This window comes from Eleginops maclovinus, chromosome 5 (genome assembly GCF_036324505.1).
Source record: "Eleginops maclovinus isolate JMC-PN-2008 ecotype Puerto Natales chromosome 5, JC_Emac_rtc_rv5, whole genome shotgun sequence".
Taxonomy (NCBI): domain Eukaryota; kingdom Metazoa; phylum Chordata; class Actinopteri; order Perciformes; family Eleginopidae; genus Eleginops; species Eleginops maclovinus.
In genome coordinates this window covers 5,561,496-5,585,943 of record NC_086353.1, presented here as the reverse complement: position 1 = coordinate 5,585,943, position 24,448 = coordinate 5,561,496, and the positions used below count along the sequence as shown (strand labels likewise).

General features: G+C 39.4%; 3 protein-coding genes across 8 annotated transcripts in view; 2 read left to right on the top strand and 1 right to left on the bottom strand.

The window, feature by feature from the left end:
• Window positions 1–128: 128 nt before the first annotated feature.
• LOC134864341 (uncharacterized) lies at window positions 129–1,363 on the bottom strand. Its single transcript, XM_063883234.1, has 3 exons — window positions 1,268–1,363; window positions 701–766; window positions 129–609 (listed from the first exon to the last, which is right to left on the bottom strand). Exons 1-3 carry the CDS (start codon window positions 1,323–1,325, stop codon window positions 194–196), a joined length of 540 nt encoding a protein of 179 aa, XP_063739304.1. The 5' UTR covers window positions 1,326–1,363; the 3' UTR covers window positions 129–193.
• A 2,735-nt stretch (window positions 1,364–4,098) lies between these two features.
• On the top strand, window positions 4,099–20,284 carry uso1 (USO1 vesicle transport factor). Of its 6 annotated transcripts, XM_063884067.1 has the most exons (27): window positions 4,099–4,314; window positions 5,709–5,795; window positions 6,859–6,923; window positions 7,071–7,147; window positions 7,377–7,388; window positions 7,677–7,730; window positions 8,849–8,949; window positions 9,049–9,151; window positions 9,295–9,350; window positions 9,683–9,803; window positions 9,923–10,101; window positions 10,211–10,351; window positions 10,823–10,911; window positions 10,992–11,146; window positions 11,587–11,792; window positions 11,946–11,966; window positions 14,419–14,529; window positions 14,786–14,904; window positions 15,253–15,434; window positions 15,535–15,656; window positions 15,765–15,903; window positions 16,772–16,929; window positions 17,901–17,957; window positions 18,142–18,240; window positions 18,333–18,437; window positions 18,621–18,836; window positions 19,428–20,284. In XM_063884067.1, exons 1-27 carry the CDS (start codon window positions 4,249–4,251, stop codon window positions 19,503–19,505), a joined length of 2,919 nt encoding a protein of 972 aa, XP_063740137.1. In that variant the 5' UTR covers window positions 4,099–4,248; the 3' UTR covers window positions 19,506–20,284. The 6 variants fall into 6 exon arrangements, with proteins under 6 accessions (XP_063740137.1, XP_063740138.1, XP_063740140.1 ...); XM_063884068.1 differs by lacking the exon at window positions 7,377–7,388; XM_063884070.1 differs by lacking the exon at window positions 7,677–7,730.
• A 3,198-nt stretch (window positions 20,285–23,482) lies between these two features.
• coro2aa (coronin 2Aa) overlaps window positions 23,483–24,448 on the top strand; it is a 31,701-nt gene continuing 30,735 nt past the window's right edge. The window contains 1 exon segment of the mRNA XM_063884238.1: window positions 23,483–23,743. Within this exon segment, the coding sequence (XP_063740308.1) occupies window positions 23,729–23,743 (15 nt within the window). The 5' untranslated portion in view covers window positions 23,483–23,728.

The following is a 24,448-nucleotide window of genomic DNA, read 5'->3' as shown; positions in this document are numbered from 1 at the left end:
AGTGTTCATTGATTATATAATACGGTTATGGGTTTCACTTTCATAAGACAAGCAAGTAAACATAGAAGCAAACTTTTGTCTATTAACTTTATTAAATGTACAACTAAAAATAAACAACTGCATGAATTTGTGTCAATTCAGTTAATAATTTACAATCGGTATACTTGTAGCTGTCTCATCCAGCAGCACCTGCTCAGTCACCGTCACTATTGGATGAAGATTCACTGGATGAAGATTGAACCCTCTGAGCCGGGGGGGGAGGTCTCTGATCTCCTTTTGGATTGCTTTGAGGGACCGCTGGGAGGGGTCGATATTGAGAAACCGGGAGGTAGCCAGACCCACCATAACCTGAGTGTGGAAGAAGCTGACCTCCCGCTTGAATATACTTGGGGTAAGTGGCATGTTGACCATACGCATAAGACCCTCTTCTGCCCGGATACTGGAGGACGTAATAAGGCAGCATGTGCTGGTAGAAGATATTAGGTGGAGGAGGACGGGGCTCCTGTTTTGGTTCATTGACAGACTTTGGAGGTGGAGGTGCTGGGTTCAAAGGCTCCCCAATTAACTCACATGGAGGGTCTTCATTTCTTTGCAGAGTAGACATAACATCTTTTACAAACAAAAATATGATCATTAGAAATCAAGTCAATCACATTCACTACAGGAGCTGAAATCAAAGTGCCGAGAATTTATGTCGTACCTTGTTGGTCATTTAGTGTAGCTCCTTGTCGATAGTTGGCGAGTCCATCCCAAACAGGAACAGATCCTTGAGGAGAGATTTCAGTATTTCATAGTATTGCTAACTAAAGGGCAATTGCCAGGATTTTAATAATAGTGATTTCATGAGTCTAATACCAAATAAAAATTAAATATATAAATCTTAATTATTTCGATGACCTCAGCAATTAATTTACTAGGTTAACTGTTCACAAAATAATACATACATTTCATGCATGCTGTTTAAAAAAGATTAAAGCTAGAATTAAATGTAAAAAGGTACAATATATTTAGTTGGAGGTCTGGAGTCTACTTACAAAAACTGAGAATTTATACTCCAAACCTAAATACAGTAAAAATCCCCAGAGATGAGTATTCGAGTCAAGTAAAGTCAATTTTATAAATCAATCAGAAATTCACAAATCGGCCTAGAAAAGCTGTACAATCTTTTACATAGATCCTCTATCTGAGGAAACAACCTCAGTGTTACAGCTCAAACTTATATACCATGTAAGTTTGAATTAAAGAATGATGTATAAAAAAGTCTTACCTGTGTTGTGTATCAGGGAGCACAGAAGAAGAGTCACAGCTGCTTTTATCAGTTCCATGGTTGATGGGAAGTATTTCCTGCAGACCCTCTGAGAGGCCTTTTTATAACGAGGGGTGAGACATTATTTGTTTTTCTAATGCATTTGTTTTATGACTCAGGTATTGTGTCACACTCTGTACTGTAATTATCATTTATACAATCAGAATCTTAATTACTTTAATTACTGAGTGAATGTGAATCATAGTGTCTGTATTATTGTTATTATAAGTGTTGAGAAACAATGTTAACTGAGAAACTGTCGCTAATCGTTGGCACTGAAAGTGAATACAAAAAATAGGAACATGCTCAAAAGCACAGTGAATATCTATTGTACGTATGTATTGTACAATAGATATTGTATCTATTGTATGATACATACGTCAAATGAATTTGCCATTTTCTCTTTCAGGGTTAAAACATAGACTTTACGCAAAATATATTTATAACTACAACAAGCTGTATTTATTCTGCTATGTACAGTATTTAGATGTACATTCTGTTCTTGTTTATCTTATCTATATTACTTATATATAGACTCCTGCATTTAGTTGGTCACTTACAACCTTCTCTGCAAAATGTAGCTTTGTGTATTTTATGTAGTTCAGTTGACCTGTATTAAGTTTGCTCAACTTCATGTTGCATTTCATTTTTTACTCAGTTTCTTCTTGCACTATTTTCGTTGTTTCTTTTGCATTTGTTTATCATCTTATATATATTTATGTTGCATTGTTAGAGGAGCCTGGGACTTAAGATTTCCATTGTGACACTGTAGATACTGTGTATATGACAACAAAGCATAGCAATGAAGCCTTTGGATTTTTGAATCTTGAATAAGGGTAAAACCGAAAATTATAGACTTTTATGCCTACATATATTTATTTATTAATTATATTTATTAATTATTTTATCAATTATATTACACTCAGTGTTTGTTATCTTGCCCTTTAACCCTTGTATTATGTTAAGGGTCAATTTGACCCATTTCAGTTTTTGTGTTGACCAAAGTACTGGTTATCCTTTCTTTTTCTTGATGAAATTTGGTGACTTTTCATCATCTAAGGTCATGAACTGATGTGTAAAATCTGGACACTTTGATGTGTAGTGGAATGTCTGTGCAGAGTTTGTATACAAAGATGATGTTGCGGGTCATTTTGACCCAGACCCTTTAATGTGGGTAAATAGCCGTTCAAATCCAAAATAAACATGTCTCTTTGATGTACTTTTTACTTGGATGTACAATTGTTTGTATTTTGATTGCTTCTGAGACCCAGAGCCAGGTGTGTGAAGAGAGGGAACTTTCTCACACTTGTCCTTGTCACTGTTCTCATGTCATCTCTTTGACAAACTCACCAAAAATGAGCTCCAGAAGGACGGCAGCTGAGGAGGCTTTATCCCAGATTTTGAACTGGGATAGTGATGTAGAGGAAGATATTTCAGAACCAGAGGATCTTTCAGAGACAGAGGACAATGTTATTGCTGATCCAGATTGTCAATTTTCCTACGATGAGGAGGATTCAGAGGACGAGTCTGCCGTTGTTCCTCCAACAGATGAAAACCAAGGAATGCAGCAATCATCATCCACAGAGGGGACATGGGCATCTAAGGACGGTAATATAAAATGGTCAACATCACCACACCCAAGCCGAGGCAGACTGTCATCTTCCAATGTGATCAAAATGACTCCCGGTCCTACAAGATTTGCTGTCACACGAGTTGATGAGATTCAATCAGCATTTCAGCTCTTCATATCCTCACCAATAGAGAGGATTATACTGGAAATGACCAACTTGGAGGGGAGACGTGTGTTTCAAGAGAAATGGAAGCCACTGGATCAGACTGACTTGCATGCTTACATTGGAGTTCTGTTATTAGCTGGAGTGTACAGGTCAAAGGGAGAAGCAACTGCAAGTCTATGGAATGAAGAGAATGGAAGGCCAATCTTTCGTGCAACAATGTCTCTGGAGACATTCCACATGATATCTCGTGTGATCCGCTTTGACAACCGCACAACCAGAGCTGGATCTGAGTGAAGAGACAAACTAGCTCGATCAGAGATGTGTGGGATAAATGGGTTGAAATTTACCTTTGTTGTACAATCCTGGTCCCCATATTACTGTAATGAGTTTCGACTTGATCCAATTATTCAGGGTTACTGTTCGACAGAACAATGCCAACATGTATGTCCTGTGAGTAAGCAACATTAAAAGTGAAAGGTCAAATTTAGGGAGTCGAGCTTTACCTGAGAATTTAACTCCAAAGCCAAATACAGTAATCCCAGAGATGCAGTATTCGAGCAGCAAGCTTCATTTATCATCAGATCAGCATTCCTTGAAAAGGTCAACTTTACATCAGTCACTCACTGAGCCAAACAACCCATACCTCACAACAAATACCATGTAAGTTTGAATAAAAATGGAAAAAAGTCACGGTCTGTTCGAGAGGACAGAAAAAGTACGCTCTTTTATAATGGAAGATTACCTGCTGACTTGAGAAGCAACAGTAACATTATGTTTCATAAACATTGGTTTGAAGTATTGTGCAGATAGTACTTAAGTTAAGTCAATTATAAAGAAATTTTTACAATGAGAGGAAGAATCATAGTGTCTGTATTTTGTATATAAGGGAGAAAAAGTAAGAGAAAGTGATAATCGTGGACTGAAAGAGAATGAAAAAAATAGGAACAGGAAAAGAATGAATGGAAGTAGATGAGAAAAGAGATTGAGGATGAGAACTAACTGAACTCTGCTGATCAGCCACGTATCGCCACGTCTTCGCGCATGCGCAGTTTCTCACTTGTGTTCCGGGGTCGATCTGCACACTGTAGAAAATCATCATTGTGTACCTTTTGCATTTTCTATTCCCATCGTGTTTACACGGACCATTGAAGGGGGAGTCTGGGGGAGTTATCCGAAGGAGAGACGCTTTGAATACGGCACCGAGAGATGAACTTCTTCAGAGGAGTGATGGGGGGGCAGGCCGCCGGGCCGCAGCCCTCCGGAGCCGAGACGGTAGGAAACACCCCGGATAACTGGAGCTAACAGAGGCTAACTGAGGCTAGCTAACATTACCACCACAGGGTACCAGACATACTGACACCACACACCTCAGCATTTTAACTCGTGTTAATACACTTAGGGTGAATTTATTTACCTACAATAACACCCATAAATACATGTTAAGCGACTGGGGCCTTCCAAAATCTAAACAACGAGCTAGTTATAAAGCTAAGAAGCTAACGTAGCATACCTGTCAGTTAACAGCAGGCTGTTTGACATGTCTGCTGGTTTCTCTACGTGTAGCTGTAATGAATGGACAATAATGACTATAAGGAGTATCGGCTGTGTACTATATCTTTATATTCAAAATACATCCAAGAATACACGAGCTAACTATGTTTACAATTAAAATGATATAGTAATCATACCTAGGATCCCAGTGTGCTGTTTTTGATATAAACTAACATTCTTAGTGATTGGTTATATTTGCACTTCAAATTGCAAACGAATGAAGCAGTATGGGCTTTTAAAACTCATTTGGAATTATAACAACGTGTTCAGCCACTGTGTTGATATGAATGTTTAAAGAAAGGAATAGATACAGATAATGCCAAATTTGAGGGCGTAGGTTTCAATTAGCACATCATCAGTAGACTGCATCTGCTGCTGGGTGATTTTAATATTTGACCCAGAGAAACATGCATTGATGAAATGCTAATACCCTTTGAAAGATCCTGCCTGCAGTGTGTCGCCCTGGGAACATATCAAGGCAATTAGTAGCACATACAAACCCCCTCTACCGCTTGGTCTCCTCTTCATGTCTGCAGTGAATATAACTTTCATTATCAATTGATCTGATTACAGAATCCTCAATTACTTAGCCTATAAAAAGTGGCCTTTCTCATCACCATCCAAGGTCCAAGGTGACTCCTCAAGGCGCTTGTGTTGCTCAGCATCCAAAGAGATTCTATTTCCAATGCCCTGAAATAAATTATATATATGTGTTAAACTTTATTATGGTATTGCAGTTTATTTTACAATAAAGTAATTCTGTTATCTAGATTCATGTTTACAACTGGTTTATCTCCTAAAACTGTAACAAGGTGGCATCTGTTATCGTTGAAAATGTTTGCTACTTGGGACAATGTTAAACAATTAACACATGTTTTCTTTTCCAATATTTTACAAAGATAAGGGGAAAGCAGTTCTTTAAATCTCATGACCCCCTCAAACAAAAAACAACCACCACATTTTTAAGCTACGTTGAACCACATGCTTCTGAAGTATAGGAAAACATCATGTCCACTGATGTGCAAATTATGCCCCATCATCCCTACATTATATACATAATAATATCTTCTCTAGGCTGAGAACTGGAAAATAAGTACTGATTTCTTTATTTACAGATCCAGAAGTTGTGTGATCGGGTAGCCTCATCGACTCTACTAGAAGACCGCAGAGATGCTGTCCGGGCCCTCAAGTCCCTCTCTAAGGTAAAACCGGGCGCAGTTAATCTAGTCCTGCAATAAATGTTACCTTGGAGGTAATGGTTCTGCTGAATTGTGTTGGGTTTTACTGAGAGTGTTTTACACTTTTAGTCTTTCTATCATTGATATAATTTCGGAGAAGAATTTACAAGAACACAATTCCTCCATATATATAAAAAACAACATTTCATTTAAAACACACTATTATTACCTTCTTAAATATTGGATTTATTGCTGTGCTGTATTATTTGAATTGCTTATTTTGCATCTGAATTGATAACATATACTCGCTGAGAATATGATAGGCTTTCAGTGAAGCCACATTAGTGATGTGTCTCACAAGATGTTTAGCACACTTCCTTTTTTTAAAAATACAGCAGTAGTTGTTGGAAATGGAAGTGTAATTAAATCCACTTTGCCCTGTATTAATGTCATGAATTGAATGATGATATTTGTAAATGTGTATTCTCTTCTGTCACATTGCATGGATGATTTGTCAAACTCTGCTGAATCCCCTCAAAGCTGCCTCTCAGTTCTGTTCATGGAAAGTTTTGATACGGTCTGCCACATCAACCATGAGTAATGAGTTTATCAGGCATGCATGAGAGGTCTAGGAGGCATAGGGTTGCACATTATCTCTCAGTGGTATCAGTGCTGGTCAAAAACACCGACATGGAGTTGTTGACTTCCTGTATTTTATAAGAAATACAATTCAAGGTTAATTATTTTTCCATTTCTTTATCAACATAGATTACAATTCCTTTTAATTGTTGGTCTGCCCTGTCAACATTGATTTAATTGAGTATTATTAATGATAATTCATAAAACACTAAGATTCACTGTAGGACCAAAACCATTTCTTATCCGCTGCTGCAAATCATTTTAAGTCACCTTTTCTATTTTTCCAATGTCCTGCTTTTGGTTTTATTTCACTCTCAAAATTGTATTTAATCTGTCTTTACATTGCTTTATATATTATATCTGATGTAGACTACTTTTACCTGCTTTGTTGTTCTACGGCTGTAAATCACCTTAAAATTGATCTTGCCTTCCCTTTTATCTTTTGCAGAAATATCGCATGGAAGTTGGCACACAGGCGATGGAACACCTGATTAACATTCTGCAAACTGATAGGTGTGTGTGTGTGCGTGTGTGTGTGTGTGTGTGTGTGTGTGTGTGTGTGTGTGTGTGTGTGTGTGTGTGTGTGTGTGTGTGTGCGTGTGCGTGAATTATGTGACCTGTGTTTTGTTAATACTCTGCTTGTTCCTGTAAACTGAACAGGTCTGACTCTGAAATCCTTGGCTATGCTTTGGACACACTCTACAACCTCATCTGCAATGATGAAGAGGAAGAGCAAGGTATTCAACCCTTCGTCACTTATCAGAAATGATCGTCATTGAAGATAATTCTTCCTAATTGTGTGACTACAGTAGCCGGTGACTGAGCTGTTATTTTTTGCATGTGTAAATTAGTTCAGTCTGTTCATGAACTGGACATCTGTTAATTTGCATTTCCCTCCTCTGTTCACTGATGATGAATGCTTTGTGTAAAGATTCTCTCTTTTCTCTTCCATGTTTAACCCTACAGATGAATCCGAAGGTAAACATCTTTTTAACTGTGCATGATGCCCCCCCCCCCACCCCTAACCAACAGCAGCACTTCAAAATCATTCATTGTTTTTGTTTGGGTTTTGGAAAAGAGCACCTATTGTTTACCCCTGCTGCAGTACACAGATTGTAATCGCTGATGAAATTCACGGCTGTGTTTTTGATTGTTGACGTGCCATATCTTCACAAGAATCAGTCCGCTGATTCTTCAGCGCGGTTGAAATGAACGCTGGCTTTTGGGTGAGGCTTTAAAACTTCCTCTTCCCCCCCGCCCTCTCAGACGCAGTAACCTCTATCCCTGCCTCAGGGAAGCATAAGAATGTTTCCATGCCTGGTCAGTACTGAAGAAATGCTTTGCAAATGTAGTCTTAATAAAGCTGCTATCTAACTAACCGCACTGGAATGGGTTGAAACTGGAAAAGTGAGTGGAGGTGTTTTGGGTGGTAACACGAGTGCTTCACTAATCACCCCCCCCAAACCTCTGTCTGTTTACATGTCATCTCTGGTTGCCCCTTTCTTTCTAGCGCTGCAGCGAGAAGTTCAAAGCTTCGTTCACTACATTGATTCAAATACAAAATCAACATTCAATGCTTTTATTCAATTGTATTTATTACCCATATCGATTAAATATGTTTGAATCCAGTATTTCTGCACAGTTGCTTAAGGATACACCACCATTATTAGCGTTATACTATATGAAAAATTAGGTTCAGCGTTGGCTGTACAGATTGTTTCCGACTTGTGTAATCCAGCCTCAAAGGGAGGGGCGTACCTGTATTAACGGGACAGTCTAGCAGCGCTGGGAATACATTTATATCACCAGGAAAAGTAAGAATGTACATCTACTAAAAACTGCTGATCCATTTTTTATATAATCATTGATTACTGCAACCTTTAAATATAATTTCTCTAGGTCACAAAATTGTTTTTGGATGGAAGCAGAAAACGTAGAGACAGAGATATGAACACTCAAAACAAAGATATATTGTGCAGACCCTTTTTAAGCTTTAAAATACATTTTTAAGGTATGTCCAGAGCACTGGGTGAGTATACACTTACTCTGAGTGCAGTGGAGTTTCTCACCATGTTGTTTCACTAAAAAAGATCTCTGTCGTCCCACGTTAAATGTTTAATCCTGTATATACACAGTAACCCTACTGAGCTCACCCTATTCACCCTCCCACTCAGCTGTCCCTCATCTGTTTGTCCTCCATTTTTGTTTCCCCGAAAGCCTGTTCACGACTATCACCCTGAGCATGGCTTTACATATTCCTTGTAAAGTCATAATCCATTAGCAGTAAACCACCAGTGATAAAGTCCTTTTGGGAAGATCTGATTAAGCTTTCGAACTCAGGCTGATAGTTCTGAACAAACCAGATGGTCCCCTCACTGCACTCCTGCTGTAGTGCTTATTGGAGACGTTACTTATTTAGCTTTCCTTTTCCTTCACAGATGAGGCCATGCAGAAGCAGTCTGATGACCTCGGTGCTCAGTTCACAGAGCAGTTCATTCAGGACCCCGAACACATCACTCTGATCCTCAGTCTGTTGGAGGTACTGAGCAGCTTCTACTCAAGTGGCGAAAGTCTTTGGTTTTATATTTGTCTAAACACAGCCTGAGATATTTATGCATCGATGTTTTTTATTTCATAGGAGTTTGACTTTCACGTTCGTTGGCCCGGGGTGAAGCTTTTGACCGCTCTCCTGAAGAACCAGGGGGTCCAGGTCCAGGGGATTATTCTGGTCAGCCCCATGGGTGAGTGTCTCCTCTCCACATGAGATGTCAGGGGGCAACTCACCCTCAGTTGTATATCAACATTTCTCTATCCCTTTGCTGAGAGCATCTGTAACTTGATTTAACCAGTATTAAATCATACTTTTTGATTCATTCATTCGCAGGTGTTTCCAGATTGATGGACTTATTGGCAGACTCTAGAGAAGTGATCCGTAATGATGTAAGTATTTCTGTTTAAGCAAACATTTAGTTATAAAACATTTATGAAACTGCTGCCATGTTTAGACTTAATTTAGCTCTGGAGTGCAAGAACACAGCCATCTCATCTGGACTTTGAAGCCTATCAAAATACCAAACAGATGACCATAGAAATAATTAATTTCTTCACATGTAATACAAATTACAATACAAACCAGCAAAACACTTCTTTTACCACTTGCATTCTTACATGAGGAACTCGGGTTTGAAACTGTAGATCCTGATTTTTCCTGTTGTACAGTGAGTCTGTAATTGTGTGTACACTTTTTTTACAACTTGTATTTCTTCCAACAGGGCCTTCTATTGCTTCAACAGCTGACCAAAAGCAATGCTGCCATTCAGAAAATCGTGGCATTTGAAAGTGCATTTGAGCGTCTTCTAGACATCATCACAGAAGAGGGCAGCAGCGATGGAGGTAAATGGATTTAGAAATATGAAAATGTTGAAAAATGTTTGGCTAAAAATCCAGTTTCTTGTAATAAAAGTGTATGATTATCAAGTTATATCCTGATGCACATCCTTCTCTGCCTGCAGGTATTGTGGTGGAGGACTGCTTGCTGCTGCTGCTCAACCTGCTGAAGAACAACAGCTCCAACCAGAACTTCTTCAAGGAGGGCTCGTACATCCAGAGGATGAAGCCCTGGTTTGAGGTCGGGGATGATAACTCTGGCTGGTCTGCACAGAAAGTCACCAACCTCCACCTCATGCTGCAGGTAACACAGAGCAGTCCTGTTGACACGTTGCTTCAACCATTTCACAAAGTAAACGAGCAGAACAACGGGACGTCGTTTTCTATAATCTTGCACAATGTTTTGTTCCCAGTTGGTGCGGGTCATGGTGTCTCCGGTGAACTCCCCTGGAGCTTCAGCCAGCTGTCAGAAGTCCATGTACCAGTGCGGCCTGCTGCAGCAGCTGTGCACCATCCTCATGGCCACAGGGGTGCCTGCTGATATCCTCACTGAGGTAATTACAGAAAGTAATACCCAGTAAACCCAGAAGAACAGCTGTTAACTCAGAAGGATTGCCCCTTTTCATACAACATTCAATTACAATCTTCTAATATTAATACATAAATAAATGAAGGAAATGCTTAAATAAAGCTTCAGTTATTAAATACATATGCAGGTACCTTTTTGGAAACAAATAAATACACACCAAAATAAAATAATTAAAAATCCTTTTGTATTCTTTGATTTTCTTGTTAAATACATTTTCATATTTATTGTTTTGTTTCCATTTATTTTGTTCCTTATTTATGAACCCACTATTAATTCCCTTATGTGTTGATTTATCTTTTTTAATAAAGGCTAGTGCTCACCACTTTTTAAATGAACCTGCACATTTATTCATTTGAGTTCATTTTAGTTTTCTTTGTTTTAACATGTTATAAAGACAGCTTTAGTCCTCCATACTGATCGGGCTGATTTCTTTCAGACCATCAACACTGTGTCAGAGGTCATCCGGGGCTCACAGGTCAACCAGGATTACTTTGCATCTGTCAACGCTCCTTCAAACCCACCGAGGTAAGAAACAACCAATGAGCCAACACACTACATTAATTTGAACAGTAAACTGAACATACCTCTTCTTCATCTGTCTATAGACCAGCCATCGTGGTGCTGCTCATGTCCATGGTGAATGAGAGACAACCGTTTGTGCTTCGCTGTGCGGTCCTCTACTGTTTCCAGTGTTTCCTGTACAAGAACCAGAAAGGACAGGGGGAGATTGTGGCTACGCTGCTGCCCTCCACCATTGATGGTCAGTTTAACTCCGTATTAAATGTAGAAGTTCAATTTCTCCTGACAAAACATCGTACATTTCCCTTGTACCAACAGTACTTTGGTACTTTTTTACATCTTTCAAGAGTGCAAAGTCTTAAAGCAGTCTTTTTTTTAGTACTTATTCTTTGGATTTAAACCATGTCCAACACTGACAGGCTGTTTATATATACATAATAGCTCAAAACATCTGAAAGAAATATGCTATGATACTATAAATTGAAGAATTTGTGGATGTAGGAAACACATTTCACATATGGATAGCAACAAAAAGAAAACGTACTTGAGGTGCAATAAATGTGTAATTTTGAGTTTTGAGCAGTTGTTGTCGTACACTATTATCTTCAAAATGCACATCTAGAAATGAATGGATAATGTTAAATATTTATTATTATTGAATGGCTCACATTTCTCCCTCAGCCAATTCCATCTCAGCGGGCCAGCTGCTGTGCGGGGGCCTGTTCTCAGCAGACTCTCTCTCCAACTGGTGTGCCTCTGTGGCCCTGGCTCACGCCTTGCAGGATAACCTCACCCAGAAAGAGCAGCTGCTGAGGGTCCAGCTGGCCACCAGCCTGGGGAAACCCCCCGTCTCCCTGCTGCAGCAGTGCACCAACATCCTCTCACAGGTAGGAAGAGAACACTGGGCTGCAGGAATGAAGAAGGTCACCTGTGTGTTGGGATAGGGAGGATTTAGGGGCAAATTAGGTTTACAGTCAATGGTTAATACTGAAGTGTCAACAACAGTGAATAGAACGGTGTCACGTTATGTGGTTTTGCAGGGAGATAAGATCGCCCGGCGGGTAAGTAACGTGTGTGTGTGTGTGTGTGTTTTGTGAGTGTTTGGGCGGCACTTAAGCTGCTTATTTTGGCCTGGCATCTGTAGTAGTGGTCTTGTTGGGCCACTTGTTTGGGGATCTTGCTTCCCTTTAACTCTCTACTACCCCTCTTTCACTCCTAACCTGTGGCTTCGATCCCGTTCTTCCTCATCAGGGTGGCACACTAGTTGCTCTCATTGTGTGCACTAGTGGGGAAGTACACATATGGATCCTCAAACAGCTACTTTTGTTTTTGTGGGTTTGTCCTCCTAACCCTGAGCTGTGACTTGTTTGTTTGCAAACCCTTATCTGTGTGTTCAGGAAGTTTGCTGCAGCATCTTTGTGGCGTGAGAGCTCTTCTCTCTTGTTTGTTGGGTTCCTTTTTTTACATGTACCTGCTTGCAAATGTAGGTTCCAGAAAATGTTATAGTTACAATGATTACTTTAATATCCCCTGTGGATTCAGGTGGTAAAACATATATTCATGGCTGGAAAATGAAGGTTGAAATTATTCGCCCATATGTACTCAGCCCTCACGGTTTTTTCCTTGGAGTTTCTCAGCTCGCATTACTCTCTTCATGCATCCCATGGAGATGCCAATTCTTCTTCTCTTTCTGTTTATGCTAGTTATGTCTCAAGTGAGGGGACTTCAAAAGTCGCCCACCCTCGGACACCCACCTTACTTACATTGTTCAGCCATAAGAGATAAGGAGAAGCCAGCACCAAGGCTTCATGTACGGTTGTGGAGCATGCCATACGACAATTGGCAAAAAGGTCTTTGCAAACCCACTAAGGATGAAAATAGCCTTTTGAAATCTCTCTTCTTAATGGGGAATGAGTCTGAGTAAGTGCAGGCACTCGAGCGGTATTAGATTATGGTGGCATCAGGAGACGTGCATTAAGGAAGGAGCTGACCTAACATGAAGCTCTACGGTCATCTATTTGTCATAATGACTCCCAAGAATGAGATTGGGTAAGGGGGAGGAGCACTGAAGTCCTGCTCCTTTATGTTGAAAGCAAACAGCAGAGGTGGATGTGTCTTTAGTTTTCCCACCTTGACTTTTAGTTGGTTATAAGAGGTTGTTTTAACCACAGTCTCCCGCACAAACCCTCACAGAAGCGCCGTGTTTACTTTCTTTGTGGAGGAAAATGTTTTTCAATAAATGCTTGTGGTCATGTTCCTGTCTTTTTGTTTTCCTCTTTATTTTTGCATTGCATCACATTTGGAGACTAAATCTGAAAAGGTGATTTTGTACATCTTTATAGTTTGTAATGCTGATACGTTTTTCTCCCCCTCTGTCATTGCTCGGATCTCATTTCACTTTCAGAAAAAGATCTGCTCTTCTTAAGCATGATGTGCATTACGTGTTAATGCACCAGCTTGTTTGCAGCCTAACCTAAAGTATAGCGATTACAGATCATTTCTGTGTCTGCAGTCTGCACTGTGGATGGATTTTCATCATTTTTGAATCCATTTAAATCATCCCTTTTTTTTCCCCTTTTTGCGCAGCTGATTGACACATTATTCTGCATTATTTCCCTGTATAAAACCTGACCCCTTTTGTTAACAAGAAAAGAGAAAATCCCGTCTAGTATCTGTTGCAGATCTGAGCCACATTCCCGTTGTTTTCTTAGAAATTCATGATCAATTTTTTTTATTACGCTTCCCTTTTTGTTTTTGAAAAGAACACTCTCTGGGTTTTGCTTTGCATGTGCAGATAGTTGGAGATACAGCAACAACCTGTACAGCAACAACCTGGCACTTTCAGTCATTGTACTGACATTGCCAGGCATTGGTCGCTCACACAACTAAATTGGAAACCACAAATGAATTGTGTACTTTTGGAATATGTGATTGGATGGAGGTGAAAATTAGGGTTTTTAGGCCCAACAGTACATCTCCTAATACAGGAAATCCAATGTAGTTTGAATATATTGTATGTATTTTGTGTCCTCGTCTTTTGTTTGCGATAACTTTAATAACTACTAACGGTTTATGTGATTTAATGGCTTCCTTGAAGGACATTAATGGGTTTACCTGACCATCTCCCTGTTTTGTTGAGGATTAATCTGTCTTTACCATGCCTGGATGGAAAGACAATGTCCCTCATTAAGGCTTGTGCCAACAAAGTTAATGCTTGTTTGTTTTTACACCAACTCATAATCACAGCCTTTGTTGCCTTTTTTAAAATCCTTTTTGTCATGTTTTATCAATCGCTTTGGCAATTATGTTGTTAGATTCCTGCTGCAGATTATCACTCGCTGAAAGTGGAATTATAATCGTTTCCCCTTATGTACGTCACTTCTGTTCGTCATTACTGAGTGTTTTAATATCTCCAGAAGATAACATATTCAGACTCTCATCAGTAGTTCTACAATCATTCTAAAAGAACATGTTGACGTTTATTTTAATGTTATTGTTGTTATCTCTCTACAGGGCAGTAAGGTGCAGACCCGGGTGGGCCTCCTCATGCTGCTGTGTACCTGGATCAACAACTGTCCCATCGCTGTCACTCACTTCCTACACAACCAGGAGAACGTTCCTTTTGTATCCTTGAAGCAGCCTGCGAACCGTCAACACATTTCATTAGAAAACATGTCTGTATTGAGTCACAGTTTATAAAGTAATTCATAAACTGTTCCTTTGATACTAATAGGGATTCATTTCAGATTGACTCAATTTAAATAATAACTTTTGAGGAATTCAGTTGAATCTTCTTACTCAGATTGAAGGTTACTCATTAAATAGTATTGTGTTATGTTTGAGTGTGACCCGTGTGGATCCTTGACTCTGACTCCTGCAGCTGACGGCACAGATCTCAGAGAACTTGGGAGAGGATGAGAGGCTGGTGCAGGGCCTGTGTGCGCTGCTGCTCGGCATCTGCATCTTTTACAACGACAACTCGCTGGAAAACTACACCAAGTGAGTGCACTTTTCACACACACTTAAAATAGCTCCCCTAAATACAGTCACATGATCTGCAGTAGAACCATAGTTCTCTTCCAGTTGTACTCCATATTGTGGATATTTTTGGCTGAAATATGTTGTGATGTGTTCTTTATATACAGAGGTAGACTGAGACTCTTTTGAATGTGCTAACACTGTTAAAGTTACTCACTTAGACAAATATTATATGGATAAGTAATCAAGTCTTTTCTAGAATTGATTCTATGTACTGATGCCAAAGTTATACAAAGTTTAGAGGTATTGAATCTGTTGAAACCATAACAAGCTGTATCCTCTTTAAGCCCTGCCATGTTGTTTCCTCAGAGAGAAGCTGAAGCAGCTCATCGAGAAGAGGATTGGAAAGGAAAACTTTGTAGAGAAGCTCGGCTTCATCACCAAACATGAGCTGTACTCGCGGGCGGCCCAGAAACCACAGCCTGTGTTCCCGTCTCCGGAGCAGATGCTGTTCGACCACGAGTTCACCAAGCTGGTGAAAGAGCTGGAGGGTCAGTCAGAGTCACTTCTCCACAGCCGGTGTTCGTCATTTGTCGTCGCAGAGTTGAAAGTAGTTTTTTAACCAACTATGTATCCCGCTACTCTAAACAGGTGTGATCACCAAAGCGGTTCACAAATCCAGCGAGGATGAGAAGAAGGAAGAGGAGGTGAAGAAGACTTTAGAACAACATGACAACATCGTAACGCAGTACAAAGAGCTGATCCGAGAACAGGTAAACGTTAGACCTATTTTCCATGCTTGGGTTCATTTGGGATTTGATGTTACCTATATGTAATGTACTCCCCTGTTGACGGTTTGATTCTGATTGTGTGACCCTCAGGACGCTCAGATCCAGGAGCTGAAGGAGCAGGTAGCGACCATGACGGCTCAGAGCGAACAGATGCAGACGACGGTCACACAGCAGCTGTCCCAGATCCAGCAGCACAAAGACCAGTACAACATCCTCAAGCTCAAACTAGGTGGGTTCACCTCATTGGTTGACGGGTAGCGGGTGTTTCAGTCCGCTGGGTAAAAGTGCTCTGCAAACAATAGATATTTGTATTTCTATCTGAAAGGGAGTTTGGCAAAAGAAAAAGGTCTTCAACTACATTTCCGTGTAATGCACGTTCTTGCTTCAATATTTTTGGCCACCGTCCATGTTGATCATAACATTTTACGGCTTGATTGCTGAGATATGTGGCAACAGTGATATGCAGAGACATCTCAAGATCTATTCACAACAGTGTGCACCTGCCAACAACTGTAACACGCACAATCAGAAGTTTCAAAGGAAAATGGAAAACAACTCACTAAAAGATGAATGTTTTATTTATATTTTAATATTAAATATCCTTTTCAAATAATCATTGCTAAAATAAAACCCCTAAACCGAAACAGTGAATAAATAAATAGGAATCTCTTGTCTATGTTACCAAAAAAGTGCAATTTTCTGTCCAATCCCCACCCATCCGTTTGATAAACCATGCTGTTTATCCTGGCATCTTTTACACACTCATTGGTGATGTACTGGATGTAAACCAAAACTCAACAGGGTATAAATACAACAGAAAAATGCTGTTGTGCACTAAAATAATTATTACTACGATAAGTTAATAACATAATTATTCTGTCAGGGCTAACTAGAGCCACACTGATTCGTCGAGGCTGATTATATAAAGAGAAATAATGAGTATAGAAATCAGCATCGACCTGAAGAAGCCAGTGTCGATCCGGGTATAGTATCTACAGCACCTGACTTTGTGTTGTGTGTGTTTATGAACAAAATCGATGCTAAAATCAACATTCATCTCACTTTCCTGCATTTTAACTGTGTGTTTGTAACCCCAGGTAAGGACAACCAGTCAAACAGCCAGGCTGACTCTCAGGTGAACGGGCTGCAGACGGAGGAGCTCACACAGCTCAGGGAGGAGGTGGAGGAGCTCCGGCAGCAGCACACACTCCTGCAGACACAGCTCGGTGACAAAGACGCACTCATCAACACCCTGGTTAGTAGCTGTCTACGCAAAGTGTGTGTTTGTTTGTGTAAGCTCTAAGTGGAGGTGGAGGAGTGCTGCAGGAAAAAAACACACACTCGTCCAGACACAACCGTGTGACTCGCTGGGGAGCGTGTGATCAGTTCCAGGATTTGATTTATTGTCAGACAAACTGCATTACTAGTCATCACAAATACAATTGACTTTATTACACAAAGTGTTTCTTGTTTCCTCTGGGCATAACACATAATCATCAGGTACACGTAGAATAACAGATGACTTCAAACCACACCTTCAGTGTCGTGGTAACAGCCAGACAACATTACAATAAAAGAAAACAACTGCAGATTTCAGGCTAACCAAAACTCCTTAAAACAACAAGTAGAAACCCTGGGGAACGCTGACTGTATGAGAGCTGTATTGGTCGATGTGTCCATGCTCAGGCATTTATTTGAGTTATCCATTCATCATTCAATATCATTTTCAAGCCAAAAAGTTCAACATTTCCAAGTAGTGTTTCGTTAGATGGGATGATTTGATTGCATTAAAAACATGTTTCACGTTTTATGTGTCGCCTTTGGCTCTGGGACAAAGCTGCCATTTAAAATGAATTCATTAATACAAAAAACGTTGTGACTTGAAATGTATTCTAAATTTAGAAATAAAAGCCCCTATAATCAAATGCATGTGCAGGTTAATTTCAAATGAAAAGAAAAAACCCAATAATAACTTTCTGAAATATTTCTGTATTTCTTAATCCATATGTTAATAAGGGGACGTGTCTTGTTGGTGTCACATAAACATTATATTAAACTGCACATTTATTTAATTATTGAGATTTTTTTCAAAAGACATTTAGGTATAATAATAGTATCACAATTATTTTTGAGTATTATTCCACATTTGGGGTTTTGCCTAAATCATGTAACAGAAGGAAAGTGTGTCATTCGTGTTTCCTGTGTTTTCTCTGGATGTGACTGCAGCAGTCGGAGACAGCAGAAGGTTCAGCAGCAGCCTCAGACAACACAGAACTGCTCAAGGTGAGATTCATCACTGATACACTTCCTCTTGAAAACAAACCAAATATTTTCTCCCTTTTTAAATGTTTATGGATTCCTTTCCTCTTTGATACAACCAGACTTAACACTTAATCTTAAGCATTTTTCATATTTTCCATTAATCCAGTTAGATGTATTTTAAAGGGTTTGACTGTGTGTGTTGCAGGAGCTGGAGGCTCTGAGGAGTCAGGTCCAGTCCCAGTCAGTAGAAATCGACCAGATGAAGACAGAGAGACAAGAGCTGCTCCGAAAAGCTGAAGCTGTGGTAAATGTCATGGGAATATGTCATTTTGTGCCACCTATCACATTATTATTGACAGATACTAAATGTATTTACCTCTCTCTGGTTCCTCTTAGTCCTCAGAGGCAGTCTCCAGCAGTGACGGCTCATTAGACGCTGCCAAGATGGCGGAAGTGGAGAGTAGACTCGCAGCACAGACGAGCGAGACAGAGAGACTCAAGGTGTGTAGAAAAACTGTTCAACAAAATGTGACTCTGAAGCATCACTTTGCTTCTGCCACTTAACTGCTTTTTTTCTTCAGAGTCAGGTTCCCATTGTTTGTATTTATTGGTCATTTCTCATCACCTTCACTATTTCTTTCCCCTCTTCCTCTTCTGTCCTCTTCTTCCTCTCCCCGGGTTCAGGAGGAGTCAAAGAGCTTGTTGGAGAGCCGGGCGGAGCTGGAGCAGCAACTGGCCACAGCCACCAGCACGGTGGCCATCCTGCAGACAGAGAAGGCCAAACTGCAGACGGAGGTGCAGGAGTCGAAGAAGGAGCAGGACGACCTCCTGATGCTGCTGGCAGACCAGGACCAGAAGATCAGCGGCCTCAAACAGAGACTCAAAGCCCTGGGAGAAACGGTACACCATCAGTGTGATATTTAATCATCTTTAATCATCAGGTTTCAAATCTATAAGGCTCTACTGCTGTGGAGCGTCTCTCTTAACTTGATCAGTTTGAAGGTTTCCTAGAGAACCAGGTAATATTCACAAGTAAAAAATATTGACTCAAAAGAACCTGACATAAGAAAGTCATCAGACCAAGCCAAATGAAAATGACGCACATACTGCTGCTTACCTCACAGTGTACACTTCTAGCTCTTTTTACCCTCATTTTACATCCACAATCTCCTCCAAATTATTATAACTTCTGTGTCAGTCTTCAATTAGCAGGTCAGCTGCTATAAATAGATGTTGTTGCCACTTCCTGCAAATCTTCATAGTAAATGTAGGTTGGCTGCAGAAGCTCAAAATAACCTTTTTTCCAGACAGTGCAAACGTCTTTGCGTGACCCAATGTCCTTTATATTTACTCATTTATTTTATATATATATATATTTATGATCTGTAAGGTCTGCTCCCAGCTGACCCACTTATCTGAGGTGTGTCCTCCTCTCTACTCAGCTGTGACGTGTGTGTTTGCTATAGTTAGAGTGTGACTCTGTCCCCACAGGTGGACGATGAAGACGATCTAGACACCAGGGACCAAACAGACGAGGATGAAGAAGATGAGGATGAAGACGAGGACTAGAGGGAAAACACTGAAAGAAAAGAAAACGGAGAGACAGGAATGTTTGTCTGTTACCAGGCGAGAAAAGAAACTGTGCCGAAACACACCTGAGGAACTGAAGAATAGGACTAATATATTGAAGCAGTTTCTCCCTCCAGCTGCCATGCTATCTTCATCTTTCCTGTCACGTCACACGTTAGTTATTTTTCCATTGGTTCAGTTTTCAATGACAGCAACAAGATTTCAGTGCATTCATCTCTGCTACTTTTACCGTCAGCTTGTGCTGGATTTTACCAGTCTTGTGTTTATTGTAATGTGTTTTCATATAGTTTGTAATCACAAGAAAAAAAACGCTAAGTAATTATTGATTCACGTCACGAGTAAAATTCAGAAAGAAGGATTTAAATTGTAGCAGTGATGCAACTGTAAAGAGGTTAAATATTATTCTCATTTTATCATTAACATGATGCTCCTACAGTCTAAGGCTCACCCGCAGCGTGTCACTGTGCTGCTCCCTCAATTTATCTTCACTCCCACCAGTTCTACTATATTTCATTTTGTCCATTTCCCTTTGACGACAGAACCAACCTGCTCTACAATATGCTGCAAAACACTGACGGAAAACATGTCAAGACAAAAAAAGGAGATATTTTTGAAACTTTTTGTCCAGTACTGGCATCCAGCTTCTGTATTATATTGTGTAAGTTTATGAGCCACATTGAAATGAATAAAGAGTCTATCGGTCTGTATGTCTGAATGGAGGGATAATTGTAGATAATTAAATTTTACTAAATCCACAATGAGGCTTTTGTGTTTGTCTTTTAGGAATTATTTGTCTATAAAAAGGCATTAAACTAAAACAAATAAGATACCCATGCTTTAATATCTTTCTGGTATTGTGCTGTTCTTGCTATCCAACACATTATGTGATGTCTGTCAAAGATCCCCAACAGAAGATTATATTCTTTGGTTATTATAAAAACCTTTTTTTTCATTGTTCTTATAAATAAAACGAGACAATATTTTGAAATTGTTAAAGAAACACACTCAACAGATTGTACGTAGAAACAGGAAATATCTAAATCTAAAAATGAGCAAGTGATTTATGTTGGAATAAAGGGAAGAAACAGTTGCAACATGGACAAAATGCTTTCCATCCTTTCATTTCAGTATTTATGCAAGAAATAACATGCTCTTACTATAATATTGACGCCTTTTGGACAATTTGGAAACGTGGGGTAAATAAAACAATTCAGGTTGAAACTGCACTGCTATGTGATTGCATGCTATTCAAATGAAATATTATTTAAAATATCTCAACCCAACTCAACTTTAAAGAGGGCTTTTAGAAAATATAGATTCCGCATCACATTTTTCATTAAAAAAAGCTCCTCTGAGAAATGTATTTTTGTTAATGTGAATACTGCATAAGCAAACCCACAAGTTCATGAAGACCTTTGCTCTTCAGAAGCCAAGAAAACTCATCAGAGCAGTTCAACTATACAACCTCCGAGCCCCTGCAGGACTACGGGAAAGATTACATAATTCACACCTGGTTCAGGTAAGCCACACTTAGAGGTAGTCTGAAATCTTCTCCTGTTGAGAAACATCTCCTTCCTGCAGCCCTGTCCAGGTGGCGAAGCACAGCAGTTTGAAAAAATGTGGACCTTATTTTTTTACTTTAAATGATATCATTGTATGTATTATTCACCTGTAGCCGTGTCCAAATCTATTTGACATGCAAAACACTTTCTAAGATCACAAACATGACGCTGAGGTTTTTCTTGCTCGGAGAATGTGTGACACAGCAGTAATGAGGAAGCGTCTGTAGATAACATTTTCTGAGGTGAACACAGCACCTGAGGCTCAGACAAGTGCACTGCTGTTCTCTATAAACTTGTTGCACAGGACAGACAGATGCAGAGGAGCCATATGTTTACTGAGCAGGTCTTGTGATATAAGGGGGGGCCACAGGCTGGAGCCTCTGTCTAAGGTACCTGCTAATATTTCTCGTAGGGACCATAAAGAGATGCAAACAACAATGAAGAGATGTAAATCAACTGAAAAGACATTTTAAAAGACCACGAAGAGACAGAGCAGTTCAAACAAAAAAAAGAAACTATGGACAAGAAAGGGGTGAAAAATGACATATAAATCCCAAAAAGAAGATAAAATAGACACATAAACAAAACAAAAACTACACACGAATGGTCCTGAATACTGTACTCTACATGTCTATATAATAAACAGTGTTATCGTATCGTGTATGTTATTGTCACATACCATCTGGATCCGTGTCTTATTATAATGTTTTCTTTATAATATAATGAGTGAAATTATACAAGGAGCTGTCCCTCTGCTGCCATGGATCCTCCTGCGACGGCAGTGATTCAACACTAGGGGGCGACAAACAGCGTCAGATAAAGACATCACTCACAAAATGACCTACTGGGCTCCTTTGACATATCATAGGAGGAATGCAAGATGGATTCAAACAAACTGGTGCTACAATTGCCTTAAAGCTCCCTGACAACTCATTTGACATTTGAAAAAGTCTGTTAGTTTGGTCTTCAATGCACATTATTTAAGCACGTAACAACATTTTTAGTGTCCAGTTTCTCATCTGAAAGCTTTTTCCCACCCGCACACAGAAAACGATTTGAATATATGCAAATACTCTACTATGTTATGTATCCTGCAGTGAACACTCCAGGGCCTTAAGGCAATACTGGCCTGTCTGAAAACCACGTTGCTTTCACGTATACAGTTGAGTTCACACACTAGTCCACACATACAGTTCCCACACTAGTCCACACACCACTGCTGCTCATCAGTCTCCTGTGCTCCAGGTTTTTTAATTTGCATTCTTGATACTGACATCTTTATATATGCTAAAATCATGGCCAATTATTCCTGGAGATAAAATAATGTGATTAAGATAAGATAAGATGTCCCTTTATTAATCCGCGTGGGGATATTCAGGAATCATGCAGCAACAGATTGAGAAAGAAAACAGTACAGATTCACACAAGGACAAATAAAGAAAAGATATACAGTTAAGTAACAGTTTTAAAACAAACAATTAGAATAACAAATGATTAAGAATTAAGTGGGCATATATACATTTTGGAGTCTGTATTGTTAAATATATTCTATGTATGTGTGCAGAGAAAAGTGCAGGTCAATTGCCAACAAAGTGCTAACATGATTCTGCTGTCAGACCAACACGAAGCATCTGATGAAATGAAAGATCTTAAAGGAGGTTTCATTCAATAGGAGCAGCTTTACACAATGTGGCACTTTGAAATCAAGTAGGTCAGATAGAGTTGTAAATACCACTGACTAGAAATTAAATACCCCTGGGTAATTCCAATGTTCAGAAAGTGTAGCAGTTTGTGGTTGAAATTTCTTTGGTTTTGTTCTGAATGAAAAAACGACATAATTTAGCTCTAAAGGTGCAAAGAAAAGCCACAACAATAATAATAATAACAATAATAAAACTAATAGCATAAATAAAAAAGTAATTATGTTTAAATAGAATAAACACAAAACATGTCTACATGAATAAAGACAAATTAATGGAAAATAACAACAAGATAATGATTTAAAAAAAATAGTCGATAGAAATGGTCTGATAAATAAATATAATAAATTATATGAAATCGATCAAATGTATAACCTTAAATAAAATACAATGATTCTGAGAAAAAAAGTATACTAATGATAATAATAATAATAATAATGCTAAAACATCAGTGATGGGTTTTTTTTTATATACGAATATTGCAAATACAATCAAGTTTAGCTTTTATTGTATTTAGGAAATCAGTCTGTACTGTATATGCACTTGTTCTATGGCAGCCTACAGTATGGTTGTTGTAATCATCCTGGATGCCCCTCCCTCCCTCCCTCCCTCCCTCCTCCTCTCCCGTGCATCCTGTCCTCCCATCTCTCCTCATCCTCCATATCTGACCCCTCCTCCCCCCCGGCTCTTGTTTTCTTTTTTCACGGTGACTGTGCGGCGTGATCTGCAGGGACATGCTCTGTCTGTTTCTGAGCTTCTTTTTTAAAAAATATTTAAATTTGAATGACTTTCAAGGTCGAGCCTCATGCATCATGACTTTTAAATGACCGCCATGCAAAAACCACCACGATTATTATTATAAAGCAACTCGTCTCCACCGCTGCACCTCACCGGCTCCTCCTGGGAAACCACCACCACCTGCCGACGCCTGCTGCACCATATGACCGTCTCAAAGGTGAGTTTACTTCAGGTTGAAGTCCTGCAGCGGGTCGGTTGTATCCTGTCATGTTTCGGTGCAGTGACAGTGTTACCGGGTTGGGCTGCTGACACTCCGACGGCTTTATTCCAGCTTCTCTCTCGCAGCGTGCAGCTCTGCCATGCGGCTGCACAGCCTCCTGTACCCGGCAGGGAACACACACTCAGGTTTCATGTGTGTGTGAAGGTGTTTCAGGATAGTTTTGTGGCAGTATTTAGGTTAAAATGCATGTCTTTATTATCAAGGTTATTCAGACCAATGAGCTTCTTTAGTTGTCGTATAACTTGCACACGTTGAAAAAAGCAGACTACAAACAGTATGTTGTTTTATGAGCTGATGCAAAAAGGCACACCTGTGCAAGTGAAACTGATTCATTACTTTTCTGAATTCACTTTTCCTCAATTTCACAACTTAAAATATGTATGGTCAGTGTTGAACACAAAGAAGGGTTATTCAATCATTTGTTTCGGGTGTAAAATGTCAGATCACTGGAAAATACTTACTGTATAAGGCTACTGTTTCTTTCACTTTAAAAAACAATCCAAATACAATCAGTTTACAGCCATAAAAGACACATGTTCACCTAGTAGCTGTTGGAAGTGACTGAGACGGTTAATCGCTGATTTTAATTAAAAAAAATAGATTCATTCACATTGATAAAAACAACCTATTGTTGACTTTATA